The 25,371-nt window shown below is 46.0% G+C and overlaps 1 protein-coding gene across 3 annotated transcripts in view; it reads right to left on the bottom strand.

The window, feature by feature from the left end:
- Positions 1-25,371, bottom strand: part of PTPRO (protein tyrosine phosphatase receptor type O) — a 484,495-nt gene that overhangs the window by 176,429 nt on the left and 282,695 nt on the right. For all 3 annotated transcript variants that reach the window (XM_069762736.1, XM_069762737.1, XM_069762738.1), the window contains exons 11-12: positions 13,935-14,086; positions 12,128-12,248 (exon numbers count right to left, since the gene is read on the bottom strand). In XM_069762736.1, coding sequence (XP_069618837.1) covers positions 12,128-12,248; positions 13,935-14,086 — 273 coding nt within the window. The remainder of the gene's footprint in view (positions 1-12,127; positions 12,249-13,934; positions 14,087-25,371) is intronic.

Genomic DNA, 25,371 nt, shown 5'->3' with positions numbered 1-25,371 from the left:
TTATCTTGGGGTTTTGAAAGTCAAAATTACTATTAATTCACATCAATGCATTGAAGATATACAAGACCCTGACTACAAAAATATCGTCAGACGAATGCTGAAAGCATTTCAAGCTTTAGGTTGCCTGATGAGTTTGAAAGTGCATTTCCTCCATTTCCACCTTGACAACTTTCCTGAAAAGCTGTGAGTGAAGAGCAAGGTGAACGATTCCACCAGGTCATTAACCCCTTTCTGACCTCGGACGGGATAGTACGTCCGAGGTCAGATCCCCTGCTTTGATGCAGGCCTCCGCAGTGAGCCCGCATCAAAGCCGGGACATGTCAGCTGTTTTGAACAGCTGACATGTGCCCGTAATAGGCGCGGGCAGAATCGCGATCTGCCCGCACCTATTAACTAGTTAAATGCCGCTGTCAAACGCAGACAGCGGCATTTAACTACCACTTCCGGCCGGGCGGCCGGAAATGATCACATCGCCGACCCCCGTCACATGATCGGGGGTCGGCGATGCTTCTGAATAGTAACCATAGAGGTCCTTGAGACCTCTATGGTTACTGATCCCCGGCAGCTGTGAGCGCCACCCTGTGGTCGGAGCTCACAGCACACCTGATTTTCAGCTACATAGCAGCGATCAGCAGATCGCTGCTATGTAGCAGAGGCGATCGGGTTGTGCCTGCTTCTAGCCTCCCATGGAGACTATTGAAGCATGGCAAAAGTTTAAAAAAAATGTGAAAAAAATAAAAAAAATATAAAAGTTTAAATCACCCCCCTTTTCGCCCCAATCAAAATAAATGAATAAAAAAAAAATCAAATCTACACATATTTGGTATCGCCGCGCTCAGAATCGCCCGATCTATCAATTAAAAAAAGCATTAACCTGATCACTAAAAGGCGTAGCGAGAAAAAAATGCGAAACGCCAGAATTACGTTTTTTTGGTCGCCGCGACATTGCATTAAAATGCAATAACGGGCGATCAAAAGAACGTATCTGCACCAAAATGCTATCATTAAAAACGTCATCTCGGCACGCAAAAAATAAGCCCTCAACCGACCCCAGATCATGAAAAATGGAGACGCTACAAGTATCGGAAAATGGTGCAATTTTTTTTTTTTTTTTTAGCAAAGTTTAGAATTTTTTTTCACCACTTAGATAAAAAATAACCTAGTCATCTTAGGAGTCTATGAACTCGTACTGACCTGGAGAATCATAATGGCAGGTCAGTTTTAGCATTTAGTGAACCTAGCAAAAAAGCCAAGCAAAAAACAAGTGTGGGATTGCATTTTTTTGCAATTTCACCGCACTTGGAATTTTTTTCCCGTTTTCTAGTACATGACATGCTAAAACCAATGGTGTCGTTCAAAAGTACAACTCATCCCGCAAAAAATAAGCCCTCACATGGCCAAATTGACGGAAAAATAAAACGAAAAATCCCAAGGTCATGAAGGGGTTAAAAATACACTATGAACCCCATCTCGGTTGAAAAAAAAGAAATATAGAAATGTTTGCAAAAATGTAATAAAAAAGAGAAAATGAAATATCACATGATATCACATGATATGATAGAAGAAGAGGGGACGGGAAGAAAAACATTAGACTCGAACAAAGACGACCCAGGAAAACATACTCAGAAGGGAGGTAAGAACATTTCTAAAACAATCCACAGTGAGGAGATTGGAACAAAACAAAATCCTCTAAACTGCATGCTCGCAAACGCCAGAAGCCTGACAAACAAGATGGAAGAACTAGAAGCAGAAATATCTACAGGTAACTTTGACATAGTGGGAATAACCGAGACATGGTTAGATGAAAGCTATGACTGGGCAGTTAACTTACAGGGTTACAGTCTGTTTAGAAAGGATCGTAAAAATCGGAGAGGAGGAGGGGTTTGTCTCTATGTAAAGTCTTGTCTAAAGTCCACTTTAAGGGAGGATATTAGCGAAGGGAATGAGGATGTCGAGTCCATATGGGTTGAAATTCATGGAGGGAAAAATGGTAACAAAATTCTCATTGGGGTCTGTTACAAACCCCCAAATATAACAGAAACCATGGAAAGTCTACTTCTAAAGCAGATAGATGAAGCTGCAACCCATAATGAGGTCCTGGTTATGGGGGACTTTAACTACCCGGATATTAACTGGGAAACAGAAACCTGTGAAACCCATAAAGGCAACAGGTTTCTGCTAATAACCAAGAAAAATTATCTTTCACAATTGGTGCAGAATCCAACCAGAGGAGCAGCACTTTTAGACCTAATACTATCTAATAGACCTGACAGAATAACAAATCTGCAGGTGGTTGGGCATTTAGGAAATAGCGACCACAATATTGTGCAGTTTCACCTGTCTTTCACTAGGGGGACTTGTCAGGGAGTCACAAAAACATTGAACTTTAGGAAGGCAAAGTTTGAACAGCTTAGAGATGCCCTTAATCTGGTAGACTGGGACAATATCCTCAGAAATGAGAATACAGATAATAAATGGGAAATGTTTAAGAACATCCTAAATAGGCAGTGTAAGCGGTTTATACCTTGTGGGAATAAAAGGACTAGAAATAGGAAAAACCCAATGTGGCTAAACAAAGAAGTAAGACAGGCAATTAACAGTAAAAAGAAAGCATTTGCACTACTAAAGCAGGATGGCACCATTGAAGCTCTAAAAAACTATAGGGAGAAAAATACTTTATCTAAAAAACTAATTAAAGCTGCCAAAAAGGAAACAGAGAAGCACATTGCTAAGGAGAGTAAAACTAATCCCAAACTGTTCTTCAACTATATCAATAGTAAAAGAATAAAAACTGAAAATGTAGGCCCCTTAAAAAATAGTGAGGAAAGAATGGTTGTAGATGACGAGGAAAAAGCTAACATATTAAACACCTTCTTCTCCACGGTATTCACGGTGGAAAATGAAATGCTAGGTGAAATCCCAAGAAACAATGAAAACCCTATATTAAGGGTCACCAATCTAACCCAAGAAGAGGTGCGAAACCGGCTAAATAAGATTAAAATAGATAAATCTCCGGGTCCGGATGGCATACACCCACGAGTACTAAGAGAACTAAGTAATGTAATAGATAAACCATTATTTCTTATTTTTAGTGACTCTATAGCGACAGGGTCTGTTCCGCAGGACTGGCGCATAGCAAATGTAGTGCCAATATTCAAAAAGGGCTCTAAAAGTGAACCTGGAAATTATAGGCCAGTAAGTCTAACCTCTATTGTTGGTAAAATATTTGAAGGGTTTCTGAGGGATGTTATTCTGGATTATCTCAATGAGAATAACTGTTTAACTCCATATCAGCATGGGTTTATGAGAAATCGCTCCTGTCAAACCAATCTAATCAGTTTTTATGAAGAGGTAAGCTATAGGCTGGACCACGGTGAGTCATTGGACGTGGTATATCTCGATTTTTCCAAAGCGTTTGACACCGTGCCGCACAAGAGGTTGGTACACAAAATGAGAATGCTTGGTCTGGGGGAAAATGTGTGTAAATGGGTTAGTAACTGGCTTAGTGATAGAAAGCAGAGGGTGGTTATAAATGGTATAGTCTCTAACTGGGTCGCTGTGACCAGTGGGGTACCGCAGGGGTCAGTATTGGGACCTGTTCTCTTCAACATATTCATTAATGATCTGGTAGAAGGTTTACACAGTAAAATATCGATATTTGCAGATGATACAAAACTATGTAAAGCAGTTAATACAAGAGAAGATAGTATTCTGCTACAGATGGATCTGGATAAGTTGGAAACTTGGGCTGAAAGGTGGCAGATGAGGTTTAACAATGATAAATGTAAGGTTATACACATGGGAAGAGGGAATCAATATCACCATTACACACTGAACGGGAAACCACTGGGTAAATCTGACAGGGAGAAGGACTTGGGGATCCTAGTTAATGATAAACTTACCTGGAGCAGCCAGTGCCAGGCAGCAGCTGCCAAGGCAAACAGGATCATGGGGTGCATTAAAAGAGGTCTGGATACACATGATGAGAGCATTATACTGCCTCTGTACAAATCCCTAGTTAGACCGCACATGGAGTACTGTGTCCAGTTTTGGGCACCGGTGCTCAGGAAGGATATAATGGAACTAGAGAGAGTACAAAGGAGGGCAACAAAATTAATAAAGGGGATGGGAGAACTACAATACCCAGATAGATTAGCGAAATTAGGATTATTTAGTCTAGAAAAAAGACGACTGAGGGGCAATCTAATAACCATGTATAAGTATATAAGGGGACAATACAAATATCTCGCTGAGGATCTGTTTATACCAAGGAAGGTGACGGGCACAAGGGGGCATTCTTTGCGTCTGGAGGAGAGAAGGTTTTTCCACCAACATAGAAGAGGATTCTTTACTGTTAGGGCAGTGAGAATCTGGAATTGCTTGCCTGAGGAGGTGGTGATGGCGAACTCAGTCGAGGGGTTCAAGAGAGGCCTGGATGTCTTCCTGGAGCAGAACAATATTGTATCATACAATTATTAGGTTCTGTAGAAGGACGTAGATCTGGGGATTTATTATGATGGAATATAGGCTGAACTGGATGGACAAATGTCTTTTTTCGGCCTTACTAACTATGTTACTATGTTACTATGTTACTATGATCATAAGTATTCAGACCTTTTGCTCAGACACTCACAGTCACATGCTGTCCATTTCCTTGTGATCCTCCTTAAGATGGTTTTACTCCTTTATTGGCGGCCAGTAGTGTTGAGCATTCCGATACTGCAAATATCGGGTATCGGCCAATATTCACTGTATTGGAATTCCGATACCGCATTCCGATACTTTTGTGATATCGGATACCGGAATCGGAAGTTCCTATAGTGCAATTATGCACTATAATGGAGTGTGGGCGGTACGTGGGCGGAGACTGAGTGTGTGTGTGCGGGCGGTGTCTGTTTGTGACGTGGGGGCTCTATGCGGGCCTGCCGGGGGTCTGTACGGGCCTGCTGGGGCTGTGTGCGGGCGTGCCAGGGCTGTATGCGGGCCTGCTAGGGCTGTATGCGAGCCTGCCGGGGGTTTGTACGGGCCTGCCGGGGCTCTATGCGGGCCTGCCGGGGGTCTGTACGGGCCTGCTGGGGCTGTGTGCAGGCCTGCCAGGGCTGTATGCGGCCTGCCGGGGCTCTATGCGGGCCTGCCGGGTCTCTGTGCGGCGTGCCGGGTCTCTGTGCGTGTGTGCAGGCATCGTCCGATGGGACTACAAATCCCATCGGATGATGCCTGCTACACTGACAGTGATTGACACATTAGCCAATGATGGGACAGTAGTAGTCCCCTCATCCGGCTAATGTGTTGAATGAAATAAAAACAAAAAAAACACATACATACTACATACAATACATTCATACATTACATACAATACATACATATAGACATACAGTACATATAACAGAGTACATACTTACCATTACTTGTCACTTTGATCCCCGAAGCCAGTGTCAACCTGTAAAAAAGATTAAATAACAAACAACCAATATACTCCCTGTCCACAGAAACCCACGAGTGTCCCAATGACGGGAGGAAGGTATCCTTCCGCACTGTATTCCTCCGCCGCTGTAAAAAAAAAAGTCCCTAGTCTTAAAGGGAACCTGTCACCCCGTTTTTTCAAGAGGAGATAAAATTAGCGCTAAATAGGGGCAGGTTTTTGGTGCAGTTTTGATGCAGTTTTTGGAAATAAATAAATAAACGGAAATTGTGCATGATTTGAATGGAAACATGCATGAAAAAACGGATTCGGAGGCCGGATTCATCATTTCACATCTCAGTTTCATCCATTTTTTGCTGGATCCATCGCTGTGTGTTTTTTCTCAGGACAGAAAAAACGTTCCTCTGTATGTGTTTTCCGTCCGCCGGAAACAGCTTTTCTGACAGATCATGCAAAAAATGGATGAAACGTGTGACCATCAGGCGCAATCCGGTGCTAATAAAACTCTATGAGAAAAAACGGATCCGGCGGAAAAAAAACGATCCTGCAAATGTGCTTGTTTTTTACCCATAGATTTGTATTAGCGACGGATCGCCACACATCGCGTCCATCATGCAACGGATCCGTCGTGGTTTGGCGGACCGTCGGCATGAAAAAACATTCAAGTGAACTTTTTTTGGCTGTCGCGTCCGCCATTTTCTACCGCGCATGCGCTGCTGAAACTCCGCCCCCTCCTACCCGGACTTCAGAATGGGCAGCAGATGCGTTGAAAAACTGCATCCGCTGCCCACATCGTGCACAAATTTCACAACGTACGTCAGTACTTCGGCCCGACGCATAGCGACGGACCTGTACCGACGCAAGTATGAAAGAGGCCTTAAAGAGCGGTTAATTAAAAAAAAAAAAATCGGAAAAAACGGCGTGGGCTCCCACACAATTCTCTGCGCCAGAGGGGGAAAGCCGATGGCTGGGGCCAATATTTGTAGCCTGCTATGAATATCAGCCCGCGGCTGTCTGCATAGCCTTTACTGGCTAGTAAAATAGGGGGAGCAAAAAAAAAATGACGTGGGGTCCCCCATATTTTATAGCCAGAAAGGCTACGCAGACAGCTGTGGGCTGATATTCATAGCCTAGAGAGGGGCCATGGATATTGCCCCCCAAACCCTCCCCCCCCCCCCCCGGCTACAAATACCAGTCCGCCAATTCCGGCACTTAGCCCCTCTCTTCCCACTCCCGTGTAGAGGTGGGATATGGGGTAATAAGGGGTTAATGTCACCTTGCTATTGTAAGGTGACATTAAGCCGGGTTAATAACGGAGAGGCGTCAATAAGACGCCTATCCATTATTAATCCAATAGTAATAAAGGGTTAATAAAACACGCACACATTAGGAAAAAAGTATTTTAATATTCTTTAACCATACTTACCATACTTCAGCGCCTGCAAAAAATGCAAAATAATAAACCGTATACTACCTGTCCGCCATAGTCCAATTAATAATGAGTGTCCCACGACGATCTCCCTTATAGAACAATGACATCGGGTGATGTCACTGCTCTATAGGACCCTCAGTGTCACGGGGCTACCGCGACAGAGAGGTTCCAGAGAACCGCAGCGCTCTGGGCCTCGTTCACACACAGTGAACAGAAGCTCTTCACCTGTATTCTGAACTGGCTGCTTTGTGCCAGCAGTGCAGGAGTTAACCTTATTACTGAGTTGCTGAGAGCTGGGTCTCTCTCAGCTGAAGTGGATTTTGTAATCTTATCCTCTACATAGACCCAGTCCTGACTACAGCTATTGTCAGTGATCAATTCTACTGCCTGGCTTGGAGGTTGAAGGAGCGTAATGTTGGTGTTGGAGGTTTATTTACAGAGATTGGTGTCTGCTGTTTTGGTTGCATGTTTAACCTGTTTTCCTTCCTAGTTTATAGGTAGGAACAGGTGCGGGTCCCAGTACAGCATCCTGCCCCTTTAACGCCGCTTACGGCATGACACTCAGTGACACACTGACAGGAGACAATGGCTCCTGAAGTGCATCACTGAGGTTACCTTAGTACAAAGTCTCACTTTATGGCAATTGCTGCGTGGGAAAATTTTTCACCCAGCAATGCGCCCATAAGTGAGATTAGGGACTTTTTTTTTTACAGCGGCCGGGGAATACAGTGCGGAAGGATACCTTCCTCCCGTCATTGTGTTTCTGGAGCCCCTGGAGAGTGGTCGCAACAGCTGATGCTACTGTTCTCCACGGGAGATCGTCGTGGGACACTCGTGGATTTCTGCGGACAGGGAGTATATCGGTTGTTTGTTATTTTAATCTTTTTTACAGGTTGACACTGGCTTCGGGGAACAAAGTGACAAGTAATGGTGAGTATGAACTCTATGTTTAATGTACTGTATGTCTATATGTATGTACTGTATGGAGTATGTATGTGGTTTGTTTTTTTTCATTCAACACATTAGCCGGATGATGGGACTACTACCGTCCCATCATCCGGCTAATGTTGTGTCAATCACTGTCAGTGTAGCAGGCATCGTCCGATGGGACTTGTAGTCCCATCGGACGATGCCTGCACACACGCACAGAGACCCCGCACGCCGCACAGAGACCCCGCACGCCGCACAGAGATCCCGCACCGAGACCCGGCACGCTGCATACAGCCCCAGCAGGCCACGCAGAGACCCGGCACGCCGCACAGAGACCCGGCACGCCGCATACAGCCCCGGCAGGCCCGCATACAGCCCCGGCAGGCCCGCATACAGCCCCGGCAGGCCCGCATACAGCCCCGGCAGGCATGTACAGATCCCCGGCAGGCACGCACAGTGTCCGCTCACGCACCGCCCACACTCTTCCCCCCTCCTGAACAGGATCTAGAAGGACAGAAAGGGCTTATTTACGTTCTGATATTTGTGTCCTATTGACTTGCATTGGTATCGGGTATCGGTATCGGCGATATCCGATATTTTTTAGATATCGGCCGATCCAATCCGATACCGATACTTCTGGATATCGGAATGTATCGCTCAACACTAGCGGCCAGCTGTGTTTAATTCAACTGATAGGACTTGATTTGGAAAGGCGCACACCTGTCTATATAAGACCTCACAGCTCACACTGCATGTCAGACCAAATGAGAATCATGAGGTCAAAACAGTGTTCCCCAACTCAGGTCCTCAAGAGCCACCAACAGGTCATGGTTTCAGGATTTCCTTAGTATTGCACAGGTGATGGAATGCTTGCCTGTCCAGGTGATGCAATTATCGCCTGTGCAATACTAAGGAAATCCTGAAAACATGACCTGTTGGTGGCTCTTGAGGACCGGAGTTGGGGAACACTGGGTCAAAGGAACTGGCCAAGGAGCTCAGAAACAGAATTGTGGCAAGGCATAGATTGTGGCTAAAGTTACAACAGAATCCCGCCATACCCGTTACCTTTCCACTCATTCCCTCCTAGACCCTTCACAATCCGGTTTCCACCCCCTACATTCGACAGAAACTGCACTCATCAAGGTGACCAACGACCTTCTGACAACAAAATGTAATGGTGACCACTCTTTGCTCATTCTTCTTGACCTTTCTGCAGCTTTCGACACTGTTGACCACCCTCTCCTACTCTCTAGGCTCCAGTCACTAGGCATTAAGGACACTGCTCTCTCCTGGTTCTCCTCCTATCTTTCTGACCGCTCCTTCAGTGTTCTGTTCTCTGGCTCCACTTCATCTCCTCTTCCTCTCACTGTCGGGGTACCCCAGGGCTCAGTCCTTGGTCCCCCTTCTCTTCTCTCTCTACACGGCCCCAATTGTACAGATCTTGGCTTTCAGTACCATCTTTATGCTGATGACACACAACTATACACATCATCCCCTGACCTTACCCCCGCTGTACTACAGAACGCCACTGACTGTCTGTCTGCAGTCTCTGACATCATGTCCGCACTCTATCTGAAACTCAACCTCTCCAAAACTGAACTTCTTCTGCTCCCGCCATCTACTAACCTCTCTAAACCTAACGTTTCCCTCTCCGTGGATGGCATCATAATAACACCCCGGCAGCAGGCGCGCTGTCTGGTGTTATGTTTGACTCCGATCTCTCCTTCACCTCCCATATACAATCTCTTGCCCGCTCGTGCCGCTTACACCTAAAAAACATCTCTAGAACCCACCATTTTCTCAACATGGAAAAAACAAAAACCCTCACTGTCACCTTGATCCATTCCCGCCTGGATCACTGTAATGCTCTATTAATTGGCCTCCCCCTCACTCGACTTTCCCCTCCCCAGTCTATCCTTAATGCAGCAGCCAGGGTTGTACATCTAGCTAAATGGTATTCAGACATGTCCGCTCTTCGCCAGTCGTTACACAGTCATTATAGAATCCAATTCGAAGTACTTATTCTCACCCACAAAGCTCTCCACAGTACGGCACCCCCTTACATCTCCTCCCTCATTTCTGTCTATCGGCCTAACTGACCGCTGCGCTCTGCAAATGACTTTGACTAACCTCTGCACTAATCCGTACCTCCCACTCCTGACTCCAAGACTTCTCCTGTGCTGCGCCAATCCTCTGGAATGCTCTACCCCAAGATATTAAAACCATTCACAATTTGCATAGTTTTAGGCGCTCGCTCAAAACACATTTGTTCAGAGCGGCCTATCACGTTCACTAATCAGTCATTTTATGTGTGTGTGTGTGTGTGTGTGTAGCCCATTCACTAACTCCATCTATCCCCCACCCCCTGAAGATGGCCGGACCCTCATTGTAAATACATCATTGTAAATACACACCTGTACTTTGCATCTCCCCCACCTCATTGTAGATTGTAAGCTCTCACGAGCAGGGTCGTCTTATTTTGCTTTATTATTGTATTGTTAACATTGTTACCTATGACTGTTGTGTTTGAAACTGTTAAACTGTAAAGAGCTGCGGAATATGTTGGCGCTATATAAATAAAGATTATTATTATTATATTGTTAGAATGTCTGCAGTACTCAAGGTTCCTAAGAGCACAGTGGCCTCCATAATCCTTACATGGAAGAATTTTGGGACCTCCAGAAGTCTTCCTAGACCTGACTGTCCAGCCAAACTGAGCAATCGTGGGAGAAGAGCCTTGGTGAGAGAAGAACCCCAAGATCACTGTGCCTGAGCTCCAGAGATGCAGTAGGGAGATGGAAAAAAAAATCCACAAAGTCAACTATCACTGCAGCCTCCACCAGTCAGGCCTTTATGGCAGAGTGGCCCAACGGAAGCCTCTCCTCAGTGCAAGACATATGAAAACCGGCATAGAGTTTGCTAAAAAACACATGAAGGACTCCCAGACAAAGAGAAATAAGATTCTCTGGTCTGATGAGATGAAGATAGACCTTTTTGGTGATAATTCTAAGCGGTATGTGTGGAGAAAACCAGGCCCTGCTCATCACCTGCCCAATACAATCCCCACAGTGAAGCATGGTGGTGGCAGCATCATGCTATGGGGGTGTTTTTCAGCTGCAGGGACAGGACGACTGGTTGTCATTGAAGGAAACATGAATGCGGCCAAGTACAGAGATATCCTGGATGAAAACCTCTTCCAGAGTGCTCTGGACCTCAGACTGGGCCGAACGAAGGTTCACCTTCCAACAAGACAAAGACCCTAAGCACACAGCTAAAACAACAAAGGAGCGGCTTCAGAACAACTCTGTGACCATTCCTGATCGTCCCAGCCAGAGCCCTGACCTAAACCCACTTGAGCATCTGAGAGACCTGAAAATGACATCCACCAATGTTCACCATCCAACCTGACGGAACTGGAGAGGATCTGCAAGGAAGAAAGGCCGAGGATCCCCAAATCCAGGGGTGAAAAACATGTTGCATCATTCCAAAGAAGACTCATGGCTGTACTAGCTCAAAAGGGGCTTCTATCCAATACTGAGCAAAAGGGCTGAAGACTTAGGGAGATTTCAGCTTTTCTTTTTTAATAAAAAGAAAATTACTACATTTCTGTTTTTTCAGTCAACATGGGGTGCAGAGTGGACGTTAATGAGAAAAAAAAGAACATTTTTGAATTTACCAAATGGTTGCAATGAATCAAAGAGTGAAAAACTTAAAGGGGTCTGAATACCTTCTGTACTCACTGTAGCACAGCAAGTCTGTCCGCTCAGGTCAGTGTCCCAGCAAAACACACACTGTAAGCCTCCATGCCTTCAGTCAAAGACCGTGTGACAAACAACAGCCTCCATTAAATAGGCTGTAACCACACCCAGAGGTGAGGTATGTGGGTAGCCAGACCCGACCATTTCATAGCTCCCCGCAACCCGGACCCAGGTGCAACAAACGAACCTCTCAGGGTCTGTTTCCACGTTCAGGAAACGCTGCGTCCAGATGTTACAGCATTTCATGAAATCCCGTCTCCACTATGCATTAAAAGACGCATGCGGCAGACCCGCGAAAACGCATATGCAGCGCGTCTTTTAAGAATGCAGCATGTCCTTACATTGCAGAAACAGCGCAGGTGACCTGCCAGTGACCTCTGGTGCAGATTTGGTCAGGATTTTACCTGCATAAAATCCTGACCAAATCCTGATGCAATCCTGATCGTGGACACATACCCTCAGTGCTTTCATGCACTACAGAAAAATACTCCGGGTTACATGACAGAGACAAGACTGCGACACATACTGTATCTCCCATCGACTATGTGACTATTGGCCACAATATTTACACACACCGTCACTCACCTATCTTCACCAAATGTGGTCGGGAGGTGTTACTACTCCTCTCTGTGCAGGCAGTGACTGTGATATTATAGATGTCTCCCGCTGGCAGACTCATTACCGTGGTCATCATGGTTCTGGACACCTGAAATGATGCAGTAACATTGGTCATGTGACTGGAGAATACGTTTGCGATTTTTCTTAATCAGATCCAATTTTGTTTATATGACACCTGACCAGATTACAGCTGATGGTAGAGAAAATGACATCTATTTTTACAGGGCAAACATGTCCCCCTAAACTTCTACTGGTGACAACATAGAGTACATGGGAGAGGCATTGCCAACACACGGGGGCTGTTGGCACAGCACACGGGGGGCGCTGGCTCACCACACAGGAGAGTCCGTGCCAGCATACTGGGGATGCCGGCCCAGCAAATGAGAGAGGCAGTGCAAGTGAGTCGCCCCGCGGGCTAGGGGTACTCGGTACCGGATCCTACTGCTTCTCAGGGGGATGTCACGGTGGCTGCGACCTGGTCCGTGGCCCAGGGCGCCCGTGTAAAAGGGAAAGGTCTTTAAAGGGATAGAGTTTATGTTCGTGACGCCACCTTTCGTATTCGGTCAGGGTGACCGACGCTGCTTTAAGGGGTCCACTGGGGTGATGTTATGGCAGCTAGATGGTATACCTTCCCACAAGTGAAGTATGTCCCCAGGGCTTCCCGGTGTATAGAAGGTGAATGGTGAGAGGTGCAGGGAAGAACGAGGACACCAGGTTGCAGTCTCTTTACCTTTACTGAAGACTTCAGCATCCACAGTCCAGGGCACCAGACCACAGGGCAGGCAGAGTCCGGCCGGTTTGGAGGCAAGTCCAGAATTCCCTTGTCCAGGTGGATATCAGTAGCCTTCCCGTGTGCTGTGGTGGTTTAGTCCCTTACTGCCTATGGCTTCACATAAGGGTCTCACAGATGTGGTGTCTCTCTCTCTGTCCCCCATATAGGATAGGACAATACCCGTATGACTGGTGACTTGAGCCTGTTTATCAGGTCTCTTAGATAACCCGGCTCTGTAGGTGTCACCGTGTCTCCTGGGTGTAGGTGCGGACAGGTAACCTGCAATTAGCTGTCCTGCCAGTCTCTGAAATAAGGGGTAGAGGTCCTTACTCCCTTGGTGTTCTGGCTACCGGGATTCTGCACCTCAGAAGGAGGCAGCCTGAGCGGGGCTGGTCCCCTTCTGGTATCCTCTCCTTTGCTTTGACTTCCTTCATGCTCACTGCAATACAATTCTGCCTTTCAATGTCTCTTTCTGGGAGCTGCAGCTCTGAGGGCGTGCACAGCTCCGTGGACCCTCTGTCCTCCTCAGACTACTGTCTGGAACTTTCTTCTAACTTTCCCTACAGACTACCAGTTATATACTGTATATATGGGGAGTGACCTAATAAATAGGAGCATAAGCTCCCCCTGGTGGCCTGGAGTGTGAATGTGTGGCATGCTTGTGATACCTAGATGCAGTTATCCTTACTTGCCTCCAAACGTAGCATCACTCTCCCCAAGAGGAAAGCAATACCACTGCGACGACCAGGACCCTGGGGCGCCGCACAAGTACACAGGGAACGCCGGCCCAGCACACGGGAGAGGACGCATCAGCACACAGGAGAGGCCGTACTAGCACACAGGGGCCACTGGCCCAGCACACAAGGGACACTGTCCCAGCACATGCAGGACAACAGGCCTGCCTCCAGTGATGTGGTGTGTGGTCACAGTTGGGGTCGCCTTTAGAATAGCCACCACAAGGGCTCACTGTCACCTGGAGGTCAGTATAGCACGCAGTCTTACACTTTTCTTGATTCGCTTCCTTCCTTCTGCCATCACTTGCCAATGCAACATCCTGGAATGGGACAGATCGAAGGTTTTCTCTCCATATCTCCAGGTGACATACAGCAGGTATCTGACATATTCCACGTGCACAATTTGTGGGGCCACAGGGGCTGTGAACGAGAATGAGACGGTTAAGACTTCACAATTGCACATAACATATTAGAGCCCCAACCTGAGCACGGATGCTAGTACAGCGGTGGCCAAAAGTTTTCAGACTGACACAAATTTCTGTGTTCACAATATTTTCTCAAGTTTTTTTGCTCTTATTTTGCTGTTTCTATGGTTACTAAAGGACAATTGTAAACATTCCGTACGTTGATACGTTAGTTATAAATCCATGTAGTTTCTGTGATGCCTCAATATTCCCAGCAGCACTGCTACTTAATCTCCAAACTCCTGCCCCTTATTCTCCACACTCCTGCCCTTATTCTCCAGACTCCTTAACCTTGTTCTCCAGACTCCTGCCCCTTATTCTTTTGACTCGTGACCCTTATTCTCAAGACTCCTGCACCTTATTCTCCAGACTCATGCTCCTTATTCTCCAGACTCCTGCCCTTATTCTCCAGACTCCTTAACCTTGTTCTCCAGACTCCTGCCCCTTATTCTTTTGACTCGTGACCCTTATTCTCAAGACTCCTGCACCTTATTCTCCAGACTCATGCTCCTTATTCTCCACACTCCTGCCCTTATTCTCCAGACTCCTCAACCTTGTTCTCCAGACTCCTGCACCTTATTCTCCACACTCCTCAACCTTGTTCTCCAGACTCCTCAAACTTGTTCTCCACACTCCTCAACCTTGTTCTCCAGACTCCTCAAACTTGTTCTCCACACTCCTCAACCTTGTTCTCCAGACTCCTCAAACTTGTTCTCCAGACTCCTGCACCTTATTCTCCACACGCCTCAACCTTGTTCTCCAGACTCCTCAACCTTGTTCTCCAGACTCCTGCCCCTTATTCTCCACACTCCTCAACCTTGTTCTCCACACTCCTCAAACTTGTTCTCCACACTCCTCAACCTTGTTCTCCAGACTCCTCAAACTTGTTCTCCAGACTCCTGCACCTTGTTCTCCACACGCCTCAACCTTGTTCTCCAGACTCCTCAACCTTGTTCTCCAGACTCCTGCCCCTTATTCTCCAGACTCCTGCACTGTGCTGCTCAGTTTATTATGATAAACTTTCAGCCATACATGGACATTATGTAGTGCTAATAAGTCTGGTTCTATCATTTGTTATACTTTGCTGCCATCTACTGGCCGTTTGCTATATCACTGTAATATTTGTTATGGAATTTTCCCACAACACCTTTCTGTCTTTAGCTCCTCCTATCTTTTTCCTTCTCTTCCTGTTTTTGTACTCCGTGCCATCTTGGATCCCACATGTGCTGCAGAGCTGGAGAAAGGATTCTCTTGTTACCTCTAACCTGAAGCTTCTATTCTCTCTATCTGGTGATTCTGTAACAGCTCTAACCTACAGTCCTCATCTCACCAAGGTACTGTAAATAAACCTGTTGAATGTATCACTGCATCATCCTTCCGGATCACCACGCGCGGCTGATAGAGACTGGTGGCACAGGTTGGCGAGTAACGCTACCTGCCATTGTTTATATAGCGATTTGTGATCACATCCCTCAGACACATCTCATCCACGTATAGCGGTGGCAGAATAGTAACAAGAGACCTAAGTCTACAGTGTCTGTGTGCATATGCATTGTCTGCTAGCAAGTCTTAACCGTCTGCCATCTTAGCTAAAACATGTCCACAAAGGGCACCGTGGACCCATCTGCAAGTGAAGCACATCAGGTTCCCGACACCATAGATGCTGCAGGAGCAGAGTCCACACTTACTGCAGTGCAGGACGTACGACCCAAACGTGTAACCAAGCCGACACAAAAGGCCAGAGAGAACTTTGAGACTACTAGAGACGAGTTCCATGATAACCTAGAACATTTATGGGGCAGAGTTGATCACTATTTAGCAGCTCTTCCACGCTATCACAGTGACGCTGCAGGTTTAACCGCCACATTGAAGAGTTTATCTGCCGCCTATGATCGCTACCAGAGACTGTCTGCAAAGTACATCACATTCCTGAGTAACTGTGACATGGAAGATGCCCCAGCAGAAGTAACTGAAAGGGAAACTCTTCTCCAAGAAAAGACCTCATTAGTGCGAGATGCCCAGGATAAAGCAGAACTCCGCATCGCTCACCTCCAAGAGTTTAGGTCGCATCGCACAACATCGACCAAAATCACAGCTCGGTCTTCCAGATCATCTCACTCCAGGAAGTCAACATTGTCCGACAAGCTACTGGAGATCCGTGCAGCTGCAGAGGAAGCTAGAGTAAAAAGCTCCTTTGCTAAAATGGAGGCTGAAGTGGAAGTGGAAGCTCAAAGAAATGAGATGGAAGCTCAAAGGAAATTAAAAATACTCCAAGCAGAAAGGGAAGAAGCAACAGCCCTTGCTAAACTGAAGGTCCTTGAACAAGCACTGGGACAAGATGATAATCCGGACTGTCTTATTCCAGAAGAAATGGAAGACGCAGCTGATCGAACTTCAGACTACGTGCTAAGACATGTAACATCTGCACCAGCACCACCTCCAGTTTCTAACACGGATGCGCCCGCAAGTCAAGAAATGTCGCCACCTACTGCCGACAAGGTAACTTCCAGCACTAACTCACAATTTAGGCCACAGCCAGCAGAACCTATAGAGACTAAACCGCAGTTTAACCCTTATGCCGCATCATTTCGTCCTGATTTGTCGCAGTCATATAAGCCAGAGAACTTACATTCCCTACGGATACCACAATTTCATCCTGCAACAATGACCGGGAGATCGGATATGTCTGACTTCGCCAGATACATGATTCGCCGGGAGTTAATAAACATTAGTCTCTCAAAGTTTGATGATCGTGCTGAGAATTATAGAGCCTGGAAATCCACCTTTCAAGCAGTGATCCAAGACCTTAATCTCACCGGCAAGGAACAACTGGATTTGCTTGTTAACTGGTTAGGCCCTGAATCAGCAGAGCGCATAAAGACAATAAGGGCAGTTCATGTGGACTATTCAGATGCAGGTCTTATTGCAGCCTGGGAGAGACTAGAACAAACCTATGGCAGCTCAGAAGCTATAGAATGTGCCTTATTTAAAAGACTGCAAACCTTCCCAAAGATAACTAACAAGGACAATAGAAAACTTCAAGATCTGAGCGACCTGCTAAAGGAAATAGAATTGGCAAAATTAGACCCACGTCTCTCAGGACTGAGCTACCTAGACACTGCTCATGGCGTTAATCCAATAGTGTCCAAGTTGCCACACGGCATGCAGGATAAATGGGCAGACCACGGCTCACGGTATAAAAGGCAGCATGATGTGTCCTTTCCCCCCTTTTCATATTTTTCCAGGTTCATCAGTGACCAAGCTCGGAAGAAGAATGATCCCAGCTTTGACTTCACTGAGCCTACTCCACCAGCATCATCATCATCTACAAGGTATGATAACATTGCCAAACGTAGAGATTCAAGGAACACCGTATCTGTGAGAAAGACTGACGTTCCACTTACTACACCTGCCTTCACTAAGACAAATAATGTTGCTCCTAAAGTCATGGACAATAACCGTATGTGCCCTATCCATAAAAGGCCTCACCCACTTAAAGAATGCCGTGGATTCAGAGCAAGGAATTTGCAGGAGCGTAAAGATACCCTCAAGAAGCTTGGGATATGTTATAAGTGTTGCACCTCCTCAGACCACCTCGCTAAGGACTGTAAGGCCGCCATTAAGTGCACTGAATGCAGCAGTGATAAACACGTCACAGCCATGCATCCCACGCCAGCTCCGTACAACTCACAACCTTCTGCAGCATCTAACCCTGCTCAAAAGCATGGCGGGGAGCCACAGGTCCCTGACCCAACTGCAACCGCTGTTTCCTCCTCATGTACTGAGGTATGTGGAGAAGGGACTGATCCTAAATGCTGTCCCAAGGTATGTCTGATTGAGGTCTATCCAGAAGGACAACCCGACAAGGCCTCCAAAATGTATGCCATAATAGATGAGCAAAGTAACCGATCTCTAGCAAGGCCCAAATTCTTTGAGATCTTCAACATAAAGGGACAAACGACTCCATACATCCTCAACACCTGCTCTGGTCGTGTTGAGACTTCTGGCAGGAGAGCCTCTGGGTACATAGTCTCTTCAATCAAGGGAAACGTGCATATACCCTTGCCAACCCTAATTGAATGTGACCAGATACCTGATAACAGGGAGGAGATTCCCACTCCGGAAGCCGCACTTCATCATCGCCACTTGAGGCACCTGACTAATGAAATTCCTCCTCTGGACATGAATGCTGATATTCTAATCCTACTCGGAAGGGACATTCTGAAGGTCCACAAGGTACGCCAACAATGCAACGGCCCAGATGATGCTCCATACGCCCAAAGACTCGACCTAGGCTGGGTAATCGTGGGCGATGTATGTCTGGATAGGAGTCACAAGGCATCCGAAGTCAACGCCTGTAAAACGTATGTGCTCCAAAATGGTCGAGCAACTCACTTTAAGCCATGCCTTCATCACTACGAAGTGAAAGAGAGGTTCTCTGATTGCATCCAGGAGCCTGACATCATTCCCACTCCCTACGGTGATGACTTAGGGAGAACAGTGTTTCACACAACAAAAGATGACAACAAAGTCGCCTTATCCATAGAAGACAAGGAGTTTCTTAAAATCATGGACAGTGGATTCTTCAAAAATGAATCTGACCGCTGGGTTGCTCCCTTACCCTTCAAGGCTTCAAGGACCAGGCTTCCTAACAACAGAGAACAGGCCTTATCTAGATTCATCTCACTGCAGAGAACATTAAGGAACAAGCCTGAAATGAAGGAACATTTCATAGCTTTTATGGACAAGATATTTCGCAATGATCACGCAGAGCCAGCTCCACCATTGCAAGCTGATGAAGAATGCTGGTATCTACCTTCCTTTGGAGTGTATCATCCAAGAAAGCCGAAACAAATCAGGGTGGTGTTCGATTCAAGCGCCAAACATGACGGCGTATCTCTGAATGACGTTCTCCTCACTGGTCCGAACCTGACTAATAACCTGGTGGGAGTGCTCATGAGATTCAGAAAGGAACCAGTCGCCATTACCGCCGACATCGAACAAATGTTCCATTGTTTCATCGTGCAACAAGATCACAGAAATTATCTCCGTTTTCTATGGCACCGAGACAACGACACCAACAAGGAAATGATCGAATACCGCATGAAGGTGCACGTTTTCGGAAACAGTCCTTCTCCTGCAGTCGCCACCTACGGCCTACGTAGGACCGCCTCCGATGGTGCAGCAGAGTTCGGGAAGGATGCTCAACAGTTCGTTGAAAAGGACTTCTACGTGGACGACGGTCTTAAATCCCTGCCCACGGCGGAAGAAGCCACAGATCTGCTCAAACGGACACAAGGTATGCTTTCTAAAGCTCATTTTAGATTGCATAAAATTGCCTCCAATAGTGCTGTTGTCATGAAGGCCTTTCACCCTAATGATCATGCCGCAGAATTTAGGGACTTGAACCTAGGCTCAGACAATCCACCAGTACAGAGAAGTCTAGGCCTGAGGTGGAACTTGCTAAATGACTCCTTCAGCTTTCAGGTTAGTGGTGCAGAAAAACCATTTACTAAGCGTGGGGTTCTGTCAGTGGTGAACAGTCTATATGATCCACTTGGGTTTGTCGCACCCCTGACTATACAAGGCAAGCTCCTGCTGAGACAACTCTCAGAGTACATTAAGGACTGGGATATACCACTCCCTGCAGACAAACAACTAAAGTGGAAGTCATGGAGAGAATCTCTTTGCGCCTTGGATAAGATCCACATACCACGTTGTTACACTCCAGCATCCCTAACTACAAGTCAAAGGAAGGAGATTCATGTATTCGCTGATGCCTCCACTGAAGCTATTGCCGCTGTCACTTACTTGAAGGTTGTAGACTCTAACAATGAAGCCCATGTTGGATTTCTGTTTGGAAAGGCTAAACTGGCTCCTAAACCCGAGCACACCATACCCAGACTCGAGCTCTGTGGGGCTGTACTAGCCATAGAGATTGCAGACTTCATACAGAGCGAACTAGCTATTCACGTGGATGACACAAGATTCTACACAGACAGTAAGGTAGTTCTGGGCTACATATACAACCAGACAAAACGCTTCTACGTCTATGTCAGTAACCGAGTGGAAAGGATCAGGAAATCCTCCAAACCCCAGCAATGGCAGCACGTCCCATCCCATCTTAACCCTGCGGACCTTGCTACTAGACCATTGTCTATTGGTGCCTTCGCAAGCTCTTCTTGGTTGACCGGACCGGAGTTCCTTCACGAACAGTGCAAAGAGACTGCCGTTGAAGACAGCTTCAGCCTTGAGGATCCAGATGTCGACCCAGAGATCCGTCCTGATGTCAGCACCTTCATCACCAAATTCAAGGAGAAGGTTGGCTTGGACTGTCAGCGTTTTGATCGCTTCTCAAGATGGACGAGGCTGGTTCGTGCCATTGCAAGGTTAGTACACATTATACAATGCTATCGCAATAAGGACAGTAACACTGATTGTCACGGTTGGCATATCTGCCATAAGCCTCTCTCTGCAGAAGACATTGCTCTGAGTGAACTCATTGTGATACGCAATGTGCAGCAGAATGTTTTTCACAAGGAACTGGAATCTATGCTGATGGACTCAAATCTTTCAAGACTCACTCACGAGACCTTGACCACTTTCTTAGCAGAAGTCTTTGCTATAGTAAACTCAAGACCTCTTGTACCCATATCTACGGATCCAGAATCTCCTACAATTCTCACTCCGGCAACTCTCCTCACCCAGAAACTTGGAACTGTTCCTAACCCGCCTGAAGACACTGTGTCCGGTAACAAATATCAGAGACGGTGGAAATATGTGCAACATCTGGCTAATTGTTTCTGGAATAGATGGAAGAGGGAGTACCTGACACTTCTCCAAAAACGAAGAAAATGGCAACAAGTAAAGCCAAATTTACAAGTAGGAGATATTATCCTCATGAAAGACCAGAATGAGGAAAGAAACAAATGGCCTATGGGACTTATATCTAAAACCTTTCCAAGTGACGATGGCAAGGTACGCAAGGTAGAAGTGACAGTTACTAAACAAGGTGACCCCAAATCTTTCATTAGGCCTATATCAGAGATTATCTTACTCTTACCGGTTGAGGATTGATTATCCATCCAATCAGTAGGAACTCTTTCAAGGAACTTCAACCTTTGGATTACAAATGGGTTGGAGACAGTTTGGCCTAGCGCGGCTTCTCCAATCCGAAAATGGGTTATCCTTTGGATTACTTCAAGAAATCGTTCTAGACTTGTTATTCAATATGTTATTGTTGCATTGCATGCGTTGTTTTTATCTTACAGGTTGAGGTATCCCTCCATGCACTTCTGGTGAACACTCCCAATTCGAGACTTATGGTATAGTGAAATCCAAGGATTTCAGACGGGGAGTGTGCTGCTCAGTTTATTATGATAAACTTTCAGCCATACATGGACATTATGTAGTGCTAATAAGTCTGGTTCTATCATTTGTTATACTTTGCTGCCATCTACTGGCCGTTTGCTATATCACTGTAATATTTGTTATGGAATTTTCCCACAACACCTTTCTGTCTTTAGCTCCTCCTATCTTTTTCCTTCTCTTCCTGTTTTTGTACTCCGTGCCATCTTGGATCCCACATGTGCTGCAGAGCTGGAGAAAGGATTCTCTTGTTACCTCTAACCTGAAGCTTCTATTATCTCTATCTGGTGATTCTGTAACAGCTCTAACCTACAGTCCTCACTCTCACCAAGGTACTGTAAATAAACCTGTTGAATGTATCACTGCATCATCCTTCCGGATCACCACGCGCAGCTGATAGAGACTGGTGGCACAGGTTGGCGAGTAACGCTACCTGCCATTGTTTATATAGCGATTTGTGATCACATCCCTCAGACACATCTCATCCACATATATCGGTGGCAGAATATGCACCTTATTCTCCACACTCCTCAACCTTGTTCTCCAGACTCCTCAACCTTGTTCTCCAGACTCCTGCCCCTTATTCTCTTGACTCATGACCCTTATTCTCAAGACTCCTGCACCTTATTCTCCAGACTCATGCTCCTTATTCTCCAGACTCCTGCACCTTATTCTCCAGACTCATGCTCCTTATTCTCCAGACTTCTGCCCCTTATTCCCCAGATTCCTCAACCTTGTTCTCCAGACTCCTCAACCTTGTTCTCCAGACTCCTAACCCTTATTCTCCAGACTCCTGAACCTTATTCTCCAGACTCCTGACCCTTATTCTCAGGACTTCTGCACCTTATTCTCCAGACTCCTGCCCCTTATTCTCCAGACTTCTGCGGCTTATTCTCCAGACTCCTGCACCTTATTCTCCAGACTCATGATCCTTATTCTCCAGACTCCTGCCCCTTATTCTCCAGACATCTGCCCCTTATTCTCCAGACTCCTGCAACTTATTCTCCAGACTCCTGCCCCTTATTCTCCAGACATCTGCCCCTTATTCTCCAGACTCCTGCACCTTATTCTCCAGACTCCTGCCCCTTATTCTCCGGACTCCTGCACCTTATTCTCCAGACTCCTGCCCCTTATTCTCCAGACTCCAGCACCTTATTCTCCACACTGCTGCCCATTAGTCTATACACTTCTGCCCCTTATTCCCCAGATTACTGACCCTTATTCTCCAGACTCCTGCCCCTTATTCTCCAGACTCCTGCCCCTTATTCTCCAGACTCGTGAACCTTATTCTCTGGACTCCTGACCCTTATTCTCAGGACTCCCGACCCTTATTCTCTAGACTCCTGACTCTTATACTCCAAACTCCAGCCCCTTGTTCTCCACACTTCTCCCCCTTATTCTCCACACTCCTGCCCCTTGTTCTCCAGACTTCTGTCCCTTATTCACCACACCTCTGCCCCTTATTCTTGACTCTCCTGCCCCTTATTTTCCACACTTCCGCCCCTTATTCTCAACACTCACAAAGGTGGCAGATGAGGTTTAACAATGATAAATGTAAGGTTATACACATGGGAAGAGGGAATCAATATCACCATTACACACTGAACGGGAAACCACTGGGTAAATCTGACAGGGAGAAGGACTTGGGGATCCTAGTTAATGATAAACTTATCTGGAGCAGCCAGTGCCAGGCAGCAGCTGCCAAGGCAAACAGGATCATGGGGTGCATTAAAAGAGGTCTGGATACACATGATGAGAGCATTATACTGCCTCTGTACAAATCCCTAGTTAGACCGCACATGGAGTACTGTGTCCAGTTTTGGGCACCGGTGCTCAGGAAGGATATAATGGAACTAGAGAGAGTACAAAGGAGGGCAACAAAATTAATAAAGGGGATGGGAGAACTACAATACCCAGATAGATTAGCGAAATTAGGATTATTTAGTCTAGAAAAAAGACGACTGAGGGGCGATCTAATAACCATGTATAAGTATATAAGGGGACAATACAAATATCTTGCTGAGGATCTGTTTATACCAAGGAAGGTGACGGGCACAAGGGGGCATTCTTTGCGTCTGGAGGAGAGAAGGTTTTTCCACCAACATAGAAGAGGATTCTTTACTGTTAGGGCAGTGAGAATCTGGAATTGCTTGCCTGAGGAGGTGGTGATGGCGAACTCAGTTGAGGAGTTCAAGAGAGGCCTGGATGTCTTCCTGGAGCAGAACAATATTGTATCATACAATTAGGTTCTGTAGAAGGACGTAGATCTGGGGATTTATTATGATGGAATATAGGCTGAACTGGATGGACAAATGTCTTTTTTCGGCCTTACTAACTATGTTACTATGTTACTATGTTACTATGTAATATGTGATTTATCTGATTTTTGAAGTGACTCACAGCCTTGTGTTCCAATAAGGACTATGGTAATAAAAAAGTTAATGTAAGATGTCAGTGTATTCACTGAAGCAGAAAACTTTGTGAAAATCAAAATTTGTGTCAGTTTAAAAACCTTTACCCACAACTGTACTCTCATCATATACAGTAGCGGGAGCACCGTGAGAAAGATTATTCTAGAACATCTTTTCTACCATTGCCATATCCATGTATACACTGGAGGAGACAACTGTGCAGAAGTATGTGATTCTGCTATGTAGGATTCTTCATTATGCATTATGTGTACAGCCAGCATCATATCTCGTATCTAACAGGACATGACTTCTACACAACAGCTGCTAGCAGATGAGAGTGCAAGGGGCAGTCAGGTGATGGTGAAGTGGCCCCTGACTGTCATGTGGCTCCCACTTGGAAGGGTTCAGGCTCTCTTAATTGAACAACTTATCACAAGGATATGACAGGAGACTTTTGTACAAGGGTATATACAACTAACACAGGATGGGGCCACATAATATATTCTGTAAGCTGAGCCTTGTCTGCACTTCAGCACTCCACTATTATATATACGTCATGGTCTGTAATTAGGGTCAGTGTATACACTCTTGGTCTGGGGCCGGGGTTACCTATACTGGTCCTGATCTTGGGCTTAGGTGGGCGTAAATGCTGGTCTAGTTCTGGGGCTTGGATCAGTTTATATATTGGTCCCGGTTTGCATCTCAGGTCAGCGTATATACACCAGTCATCTTGTCCCTGCAGCTGAAAAACACCCCCATATACATGATGCGGCCACCACCATGTTTCACTGTGGGGATTGTATTGGGCAGGTGATGAGCAGTGCCTGGTTTTCTCCACACATGCCGCTTAGAATTATCACCAAAAAGGTCTATCTTTGTCTCATCAGACCAGAGAATCTTATTTCTTAGTCTGGGAGTCCTCCATGTGTTTTTAGCAAACTCTAAGCAGGCTTTCATATGTGATCTTGGGGTTATTCTTTACCTCTCTCACAGAGACTCTTCTTCCACGATTGCTCAGTTTGGCTGGACGGCCAGGTCTAGGAAGACTTCTGGTGGTCCCAAACTTCTTCCATTTAAAGATTATGGAGGCCACTGTGCTCTTTGGAACCTTGAATACTGCAGAAATTCTGTTGTAACCTTGGCCAGATCTGTGCCACAATTCTGTCTCTGAGCTCCTTGGCCAGTTCCTTTGACCTCATGATTCTCATTTAGTCTGACATGCACTGTGAGCTGTGAGGTCTTACAATGCCTACAAGTAGTATTCAACCCCCTGCAGATTTAGCAGGTTTAATAAGATGCAAATCAGTTAGAGCCTTCAAACTTCAAACAAGAGCAGGATTTATTAACAGATGCATAAATCTTACAAACCAAAAAGTTTTGTTGCTCAGTTAAATTTTTATAAATTTTAAACATAAAAGTGTGGGTCAATTATTATTCAACCCCTAGGTTTAATATTTTGTGG

This window comes from Ranitomeya imitator, chromosome 4 (genome assembly GCF_032444005.1).
Source record: "Ranitomeya imitator isolate aRanImi1 chromosome 4, aRanImi1.pri, whole genome shotgun sequence".
Classification (NCBI taxonomy): Eukaryota; Metazoa; Chordata; class Amphibia; order Anura; family Dendrobatidae; genus Ranitomeya; species Ranitomeya imitator.
This window is presented reverse-complemented; position numbering and strand designations above follow the sequence as displayed.